The following is a 9,769-nucleotide window of genomic DNA, read 5'->3' on the forward strand; positions in this document are numbered from 1 at the left end:
AAATTCAGGTTCAAGAGCACCCGAGCGGGCAGTGGACTCTGGATTTCTAGGTACCGCGTCTATTGAAGTCACAGTCAGGGTTAAGGTGATTCTTGACGGAGGCTTGAGAAAATGATGGGAAGCCTTGAAAAGCACGTCCAGTTCTCCGAGCTTTTTTTTTTTTTTTTTTTTAATAGAAGAGCGGGGAAGCATCACCATCACCGATACGCCGAGGAATCCGCGCTTTCCAGCCCCACCCCTGCAGCAGTGATGAAAAAAGGACAAATCACCGACGTAGGAAGTTGGGAGAAAGGAAAATCCTGGGGGAGAGGAGAGGGAGGTAGCGAGAGTAGGCACCGAGCAGCCTCCAACCACTGGGGCGAGAGGGAGCGCGATCTGGAGAAACAAACTCCGTATTAATAATTTGAGTTTGGAGTCCAGGCCTTTCGGAGATTGGGAGCGCACCTTCCAGGCTTCGCTGGAGTTGAGAAAGGGCGGAGCAGAGAAAGAGAACGGGAGACTCGACCGAGAGCCGCTGAGTTGGCTGGTGGGACTCTGAGCCCGGAGACGCCTGCAAGAGAGGGAGCAGAGCCCGGCAGGCGGCGAGCGCTGGCAGGAGGGAGCGCACCGCGCGAGGAGGCGGGAAGGGAACGGGCCTCCACCGAGGCCGAGGGGGCGCTGCATGGACAGCATGCGATTCTCCGGGAGCCCCAGCGCGGAGCCCGCGAGCAACTCCAGCCGGTGGTGGCCTCTGACTGCCGGAGGTGCCAACACCAGCGGGGACTCGGAGGCGCTCGGGGAAGACGGCGGCCCACAGGCGGACACGCGCAACGAGGAGCTGGCCAAGCTAGAGATTGCCGTGCTGGCCGTGATTTTCGTGGTGGCCGTGCTAGGTAACAGCAGTGTGCTGCTGGCGCTGCACCGCACGCCTCGCAAGACGTCCCGCATGCACCTCTTCATCCGCCACCTCAGCCTGGCCGACCTGGCCGTCGCCTTCTTCCAGGTGCTGCCCCAGCTGGGCTGGGACATCACCTACCGTTTCCGCGGACCCGACGGGCTGTGCCGCGTGGTGAAGCACATGCAGGTGTTCGCCATGTTCGCCTCGGCCTACATGCTGGTGGTCATGACCGCCGATCGCTACATCGCCGTGTGCCACCCGCTGAAGACGCTGCAGCAGCCCGCGCGCCGCTCGCGCCTCATGATCGCCGCCGCCTGGGTGCTGAGTTTCGTGCTGAGCACCCCGCAGTACTTCGTCTTCTCCGTGGTCGAGGTGAGCAACGTCACCAAGACCTACGACTGCTGGGCCAACTTCATCCAGCCCTGGGGTCTCCCGGCCTACGTGACCTGGATGACCGGCAGCGTGTTCTTGGCGCCCATGGTCATCCTGGGCACCTGCTACGGTTTCATCTGCCACCACATCTGGGGCAACGTCCGTGGAAAGACAGCAGGGCGCCAGGGCACGGGCGCCCCCGCCGAGGGCGCGGGCGAAGGCGCCTTGCACCGAGGAGTCCTGCACGCACGGTGTGTTAGCAGCGTGAAGACCATTTCCCGCGCCAAGATCCGCACCGTGAAAATGACCTTCGTGATCGTGACGGCCTACATCGTTTGCTGGGCACCCTTCTTCATCATCCAAATGTGGTCTGCCTGGGATAAGAATTTCTCCTGGGTCGGTAGGTGTCGGGAGGAAGGTGAAGAAATGGGGGCTCTGTGTTGGGAATAGGGGGAGTTGGCAAGGGAGAGAGAAGTGGGGAGAGAGAGTCTTTTCATACATCCTCTAGGGCCATAGTTCTTAACTTAGTGAATGAGAATCACACCTTGAGTAGAATGGTTAAAAGATACTGTAACCAGCTCCTAAAACCACAAATCCAGAACCTATGCCCTCCCGTCAGCCACGCAGTTACAAAACAGAAAAATTTACTCTCTGTCAAAGCACTAACAACAGCGTTAATACCCTGCTTTCAAGTCTGCTGGATTCAGGGAAATATTTATACTGTCATGACTGCTTTTTGCTAGCTTGTGAAAAGTAACACACTGTAAAATTTTTGTAGAAATGCCCTAAAATAAGGGTAAAACAGACATATTTTTCTGAAGAAAGATTTTAAGTTTTTTTAAGTTTTATTTATTCCTCATCCAGCCAACAAATATTATTGTGCATATTTTATGCTTGGTCCTGGGGGTATGAAGATTAAACGCCTTGCAGGAAGATTCTTAAGTCATTTCAATTTGGCATTTAGCTAGTGTTCTGTTTCTTAACATAATGTTTTATTTTTTTTTCACTGTGCATACGTATGTTGATGATTTCCAATCTTTTTGAATAGAATTTTGGTCACAGATCATGATCACCTTTAAGATTTGCATCTTAGCACAAAGTTTGATGAAATAATCTGTAATTTATTCTGGCATAACAAGAGTGAGAAGACCCAAATTTATATTTAATAAGGAAATGTCAGTGCTTGCCAATTATTCTTATCTTTAGAAAAGGTATATTCTCAGTGCCTAGTTCTACTGTGAATGGTTATATTTATGTGGTTTGACAATGCAATTACACACACACACACACACACACACACACAAAATGGTTCAAAGACTGTTGGAATTTCTTAATTCATCCGTTCTCCATAATATAATTTAGTTGTTCAAACCACAATCAAAGAGGGTTTTCTTCTAAAATTAAAAGAAGTTTCTAATTAGCCAAAGAAAACAACTAAACACTGCATCCTTCAGGGACCTAGTTAAACTATCCCCTTTGTAAAGAGTTCTTACTACAAGAATGTGTTTAATATCAAAAAAAAATTTAAATGACTAAACATGGTCCATAGTGCCATACTTTTGCCTAAGTTATCAGGATGCATACAGTTTGGTGTATGTGGCTATGGACTCTTGAGATTTCACTTAAATGACAGCCATTCTGTAAGTGCTGTCTCTATTAGCATATGCTAGTGCTAATACAAATGATTCAAAGTTTTATTAGTAAGTGATTCAGTATTCTTAGCCTCTTGAAAGTCTCCCTTATTCTACTTAAATATTTTAATAGTGGTTTAAAATATCTGAATTAATTTCAAGGCATCTTGCTCATGAAAATATTTTACAACCAAACAATTTCCATTCACCAACTATTTCCCTGATTGATAAACAAAATACTTCATTTTCTATATTGACCCAAAACATTGTCCCACTTTTGTGAACCAATAAAAGAATGAGTTTATCCAGTGCTTTTACTTGCGTTTGATTAGTTAAATGCTCTCCCCTTATGTTTTCCATACAGAGTCAGAAAACCCAGCCACCGCCATCCCTGCATTATTGGCTTCCTTGAATAGTTGCTGCAACCCCTGGATATACATGTTTTTTAGTGGCCATCTCTTGCAAGACTGTGCCCAAAGCTTCCCATGCTGCCAAAACGTGAAACGAACATTCACCAGAGAAAATTCTGACAGTATGAACCGAAGACCGACTTCCTTCACTAACACCAGAAGCCCCACCAACAGTATGGGAACATGGAAGGGCTCGCCTAAATCTTCCAAGTCCATCAAATTCATTCCTGTTTCAACCTGAGCCCCCTGTGTTCACGCAGTCTGACTCTTGTAATGGACTTTTCAGCCCATTGACTGGATCCAGCTAGAATTATTAGACAAATGGACTTATATAAGATATGATTAATCAATCTGTTGAGTACAAGACTGTGTTTCTCCTTGCATTTTTCACATTGCTACAAGCAAAAGCAATGAATTGTTTTATACAGAATGTTAATAAAAACATGCAACACTAAAATCTGCAGAACTAATTCCTAGAAATAACAGAAGCCATATTTCTAAAAGAATAATCATAACCACACTTTATATTCTTCTGTAGGTTTCCTTTCTTTTTATTTCTGACATAACTAAGGCTTGATTGGTTTAGAAGTCATATAATGTAGGGGCATTATTTCTGAACAAAGTAATTTCGTCATCAGCCTTAGGGTTTGAAAGGAATTGGAAAGGACTTTACAGAAATTATGTTTCTGTCCAGTAAAATCAATTTGTGTATCAGAAAATGCAGCCTCTAACTGTGGCATGGAGATGGGATGGTGCCTTGGAGAGATGTGAGAGCTTGAGCCTTATTGATCATGGGGTGCCTGTTGCAGAGTGAAAAGGGGAAAGTTCTGTTAGAAGCTATAAATCACCTCAATTTCAGAAACGTGACTTTAAAACTGGCAACTTCCTCCTTTGGTTCCTCACATTTTATTGGATGTGAAAGGCATGATTACCAGGATATTGAAGGTTAGAGAAAATGTTGTCAGCTGGCCAATGATATCTTTTTGCTCTCACTGCAAAGTTGCTTTAAAGTCAGATTTGTATGACAGATACCTGATTTTCTTAGAAGGGCAGAAAAGACAGATTGCCCAAGGGACTATGGAGCCTAATCTCTAGAACATAGTAAACATGTTTAGACCAGTGTTCTAAGGTATCCTGTGCTATCCTGGATATTAACACCATCATTACATCCTGTTTGGGAAATCCAGATTCATAGCTGTGAGTCTTCTAAAAAGTGACTCAGGATACTGAATGTCCTCTGGTGATTATTTAAAAATAACTTGGACCTTCCTTCTGATCTCCCACCCATCTAACAGTTTCATAGTAGAGGAGAGACAGGGTTGGGCAGGATGAGGGCAAGGAAATTGAAAGAAAACTGCTCTGCATCTAGTCTACCTTCCTTCATTATTAAGTGTGTGACTTGAGGCAAACAACTTCAAATGACATAAAGCCTCCATTCACAGGGTTGTTGTAAGGACTAAATGAAATCAAGTGTTTGAAAGGATCTTCCTAAACTGTCAAATGCTATATGAATGCTACCTCTTGCTTTTATCATAGTATTCTGAGGAGGGGGCGGGTCTTCAAAACTTCACAGCTTTTTCCTGTTTACTTTTCACTAACCAGAATGTATTGGTTTCATATCTGGCATACAAAGTCCTAAAATTTAAATATAGCTCTGCTGATTCATTGGAGAGCGTCAGCAGCGGCCACTACATTTTAACTTCTGTCTAACCAAAGCTTTCCAATTTAAAGAGAGCATTTCTTTCCTCTGGATGCAGGTCTTTCATTTCTAGACAAAGATACATTACAATACTACTTGGCTGTTGTCACTGCATTCTTCATTAATGGAACTCAGTGGGGTTTTTTGAGCTATTTTGTATGGCTCCTTTTCCTTCTTAGAGACCCTGCAATGATTTGAGGATACATCATAAATACTTCGCACCCCTTAGAGGAAGTAATAGTTATTTTGATAGCATTTTTTTTTAACTTTGCAGATAAGAAACTGAGCATTGAATGGTACTGTCAGAGCTTGGAACCATTAACCTCACTCCTCTTCATTCTCTTAGCTTTGCAAATTCCCTGGTGTTTTACTTCCTGGATTTATATGCATAAAAAAAAATAGTTTGCAAATGTTTTATAGAGATTAGCACCTAGGTTTTAGAATTCTGCTTTTTAAAAAATAACAAATATCTCCCCTAAAAAGCAATGACCACTATGAGTTATCAAATAAATTCTTCATTCTTCATTATTTGAGTCACAGAAGCATCTCAGTGCCCCTGCCCTCTGTAACGTTGTTAGCCCTTTTGACAACTTTTCTTTTGCAGCTCAAAACTAAAGCCTTTTGGGTTGGCACAAAGAACCCATTTTTTTTCCTAAACCCAATTCCAAAATAATAACCTCATAGTTCTTGTATAGATTATTTCAAAATGTTGACATATATCTCCAAGTGAAAAAATTCTGTTTGAATTTCATTTCTAGGAACATCTCTCAACTAAGGTACAAATTAACCCCCCAGCTGTGTTCTCTCCTTTCAAATGCATCAAGAGATGAGATGGTAGAACAAGGGCTGAGGAGGCACCAGAAGATCTGGGTGCTAGCTCTCCACTAGGCAAGTTCATGGTCTTATTCTCTGTGGTTTAGGCTGAGAAGTTTAACTTATCAGGCTGCCAAGCATTCCTAAAGATATACAGCCAGAAATGGTATTTATATCTCCCCAAACAATATCCCAAATTGGAAGAGTCCTGATTGTCTATTTCAGAAGAAAGAAAATGATAGGTAGTAAGGAAGAAGCATATGTTGGGAAGGGAAGATTTCCCTTTCTTGACTAAAGAAGACCTGAGATATAACAAATGAAGGGCTGCAGTCAAGGATAAATGTGTTCCATCAGCTTATTTTATTGGGCAGTTATCTGGGGGAATATCCTTCAAGTATACAATATTAACGTATCTATGTGGGTATAAAAAGTGAAAGTGTTAGTTGTTCAGTCACATCCAACTCTTTGTCACCCCATAGACTGCAGCCTGTCAAGCCCCTCTATCCATGGAATTCTCCAGACACGAATATTGGACTGGAGTGGGTAGCCATTCCCTTCTCTAGGGGATCTTCCCTAGCCAGGGATCCAACCCAGGTCTCCTGCAGGCAGATTCTTTACCATCTGAGCTACCAGGAAGCCCCATGTGTGTATGGAAAATGCAACTGATAAACATCTACCGGTAAGGAGGAACTAGCGGTACTTCTTTCGGACATTTGATAAACACTGACAATGAGAAAGTCATCTTTAAGTACATATTAAGTGCTTAATGGGTTAATTTTTGGACATGTGTCTTTAAAGTGTAAAAATAACTGTGAAGAAAATTAGTGAAATTCTTTAATTAAATACTTGTCCTACACACAGAACTTTCATCATCTGCAAATAAGTCTCACACCATAATTGAGGGAAGGGTGGTTTTTGTTTTCTTTTGTTTTTATAAGAAGAAGGTATTTTTATTTTATTTTTTGACAACATTGCATGGCATGCAGGATCTTAGTTCTTTGACCAAGAATGGAACCCATGACCCTTGCAGTGGAAGCACAGAGTCTTAACCACTGTACCACCAGAGAATTCCTGGGAGTGGTTTTAAAGAGAAAAAAAAAAGTACTCTTACTAACACGCAGTACCATTCCAAACTTATTATAGTTCCTAGAATGCACAACCATTGACGATTGAGAAACACAATTTTCATTCTGTTACTCACAATAAAGTAACCAATTAGGTTAAATTTTATGTTTTTCAGACTCTAAAAGCTGTATTTTTATAGTATAATTGGATACTCAGAGCTTTAAATAATAGCTTCAGAGTTTGACTCTACCATAATTAGAAGCCACCTGGAGAGAAACTTCGAGAAGACAATGGCACCCCACTCCAGTACTGTTGCCCAGAAAATCCCATTGATGGAGGAGCCTGGTAGGCTGCAGTCCATGGGGTCGCCAAGAGTCAGACACAACTAAGCGACTTCACTTTCACTTTCCACTTTCATGCATTGGAGAAGGAAATGGCAACCCACTCCAGTGTTCTTGCCTGGAGAATCCCATGGACGGAGAAGCCTGGTGGGCTTCTGTCTATGGGGTCGCACAGAGTCGGACACGACTGAAGTGACTTAGCAGTAGCAGTAGCAGAGAGAAACTGAGCCTCATCCTTAATTCCAAATATCAGAGATTTGATTCCTTTAAAGCCATGTATGGAGAAGGCAATGGCACCCCACTCCAGTACTCTTGCCTGGAAAATCCCATGGATGGAGGAGCCTGGAAGGCTGCAGTCCATGGGGTCGCTGAGGGTTGGACATGACTGAGCGATTCACTTTCACTCTTCACTTTCATGCATTGGAGAAGGAAATGGCAACCCACTCCAGTGTTCTTGCCTGGAGAATCCCAGGGATGGCGGAGCCTGGTGGGCTGCCGTCTATGGGGTCACACAGAGTCGGACACAACTGAAGTGACGTCATCGTAGTAGTAGTAGCAGTAGCAATAGCAGTAGTAGTAGCAGTAGTAGTAGTAGCAGTAGTAGTAAAGCCATGTAAATTGGGCCCTTATGGATTTTCATACTGGAGGCTACTTTAAGCTCAGGGTAGGGGCCACCTGGTGTTAATCTTGGCAATGCAGAAGCAATGGCTGTATGCCTGCCCTCTCTCTCCCAGTGGTTCTCTCAGTCCCACTCATTAGCAACACTTGACATCATGAGTAGCACATGGAGAGTAAATACTAGAGAATGTTTCTAGATTACAATTTGACCTCTAACAATTTGAGCAAAAAATTAAGAACTCTTCATAAAAAGAGTTATTTCCTCAAAGTCCCCAAGAGGGCCTTAAATGAGTTGAATCACATAAATCATGAGATCCTATTGTACAAATAGGCATTTTCAGAATATTGTCCTAACTCAATTTTTAGGTACATTAAATTATTATGAATGAAAATGTATATGTGGTCTACAGTATGTAAGTATCAAAAATATATATTATAGGTGAAAATTAATGCCATTTTTTCTTTTTTGTTATAAATAATATATGTGTCTCATCATTTGACATTAATTTATATTTTAAATAAAAACAAAGTATTATAGGGTATATTAAATTTTCTTGTATTCCAAGGTCAACTTAGCAAATTCAGAAAGGGAAATCTGAGACTAAATCAGATAGTAATATCAGAATAATTAATAATTCAGTTCAGTTCAGTTCAGTTCAGTCGCTCAGTCGTGTCTGACTCTTTGCGACCCCATGAATTGCAGCACACCAGGCCTCCCTGTCCATAACCAACTCCCAGAGTTCACCCAGACTCACATCCATTGAGCCAGTGATGCCATCCAGCCATCTCATCCTCTGTTGTCCCCTTCTCCTCCTGCCCCCAATCCCTCCCAGCATCAAAGTCTTTTCCAATGAGTCAACTCTTCGCATGAGGTGGCCAAAGTACTGGAGTTTCAGCTTTAGCATCATTCCTTCCAAAGAAATCCCAGGGCTGATCTCCTTCAGAATAGACTGGTTGGATCTCCTTGAAGTCCAAGGGACTCTCAAGTCTTCTCCAACACCACAGTTCAAAAGCATCAATTCTTCGGCACTCAGCTTTCTTCACAATCTAATTCTCACATCCATACATGACCACTGGAAAAACCATAGTCTTGACCAGACTGACCTTTGTTGGCAAGGCAATGTCTCTGCTTTTCAATATGCTATCTAGGTTGGTTATAACTTTCCTTCCAAGGAGTAAGCGTCTTTTAATTTCATGGCTGCAGTCACCATCTGCAGTGATTTTGGACCCCCAAAAAGTAAAGTCTGACACTATTTCCACTGTTTCCCCATCTATTTGCCATGAAGTGATGGGACCAGATGCCATGATCTTTGTTTTCTGAATGTTGAGTATTAAGCCAACTTTTTCACTCTCCTCTTTCACCTTCATCAAGAGGCTTTTGAGTTCCTCTTCACTTTCTGCCATAAGGGGGGTGTCACCTGCATATCTGAGGTGATTGATATTTCTCCCGGAAATCTTGACTCCAGCTTGTGCTTCCTCCAACCCAGCGTTTCTCATGATGTACTCTGCATATAAGTTAAATAAGCAGAGTGACAATATACAGCCTTAACGTACTCCTTTTCCTGTTTGGAAACAGTCTGTTGTTCCATGTCCAGTTCTAACTGTTGCTTCCTGACCTGCATACGGATTTCTCAAGAGGCAGGTCAGGTGGTCTGGTATGCTCATCTCTTTCAGGATTTTTTACAGTTTATTGTGATCCACACAGTCAAAGGTTTTGGCATAGTCAATAAAGCAGAAATAGATGTTTTTCTGGAACTCTCTTGCTTTTTCCATGATCCAGTGGATGTTGGCAATTTGGTCTCTGGTTCCTCTGCCTTTTCTAAAACCAGCTTGAACATCTGGAAGTTCACGGTTCACGTATTGCTGAAGCCTGGCTTGGAGAATTTTGAGTACTACTTTACTAGTGTGTGAGATGAGTGCAATTGTGTGGTACTTTGAGCATT

The 9,769-nt window shown here is 42.7% G+C and overlaps 1 protein-coding gene across 1 annotated transcript; it reads left to right on the forward strand.

Annotated features, from left to right (window-relative positions):
* The first annotated feature begins 266 nt into the window (after positions 1-266).
* AVPR1A (arginine vasopressin receptor 1A) lies at positions 267-3,747 on the forward strand. Its single transcript, NM_001104990.1, has 2 exons — positions 267-1,649; positions 3,245-3,747. Exons 1-2 carry the CDS (start codon positions 671-673, stop codon positions 3,529-3,531), a joined length of 1,266 nt encoding a protein of 421 aa, NP_001098460.1. The 5' UTR covers positions 267-670; the 3' UTR covers positions 3,532-3,747.
* Positions 3,748-9,769: the final 6,022 nt, after the last annotated feature.

This window comes from Bos taurus, chromosome 5, assembly GCF_002263795.3.
Source record: "Bos taurus isolate L1 Dominette 01449 registration number 42190680 breed Hereford chromosome 5, ARS-UCD2.0, whole genome shotgun sequence".
NCBI lineage: Eukaryota > Metazoa > Chordata > Mammalia > Artiodactyla > Bovidae > Bos > Bos taurus.

Excerpts from the sequence above, each read along its gene's own strand:
- AVPR1A (NM_001104990.1), top strand. The coding sequence starts at position 671 with ATGCGATTCTCCGGGAGCCCCAGCGCGGAGCCCGCGAGCAACTCCAGC. Across the intron at positions 1,650-3,244 it reads TAAGAATTTCTCCTGGGTCG|AGTCAGAAAACCCAGCCACC; the intron begins GTAGGTGTCGGG and ends TTTTCCATACAG.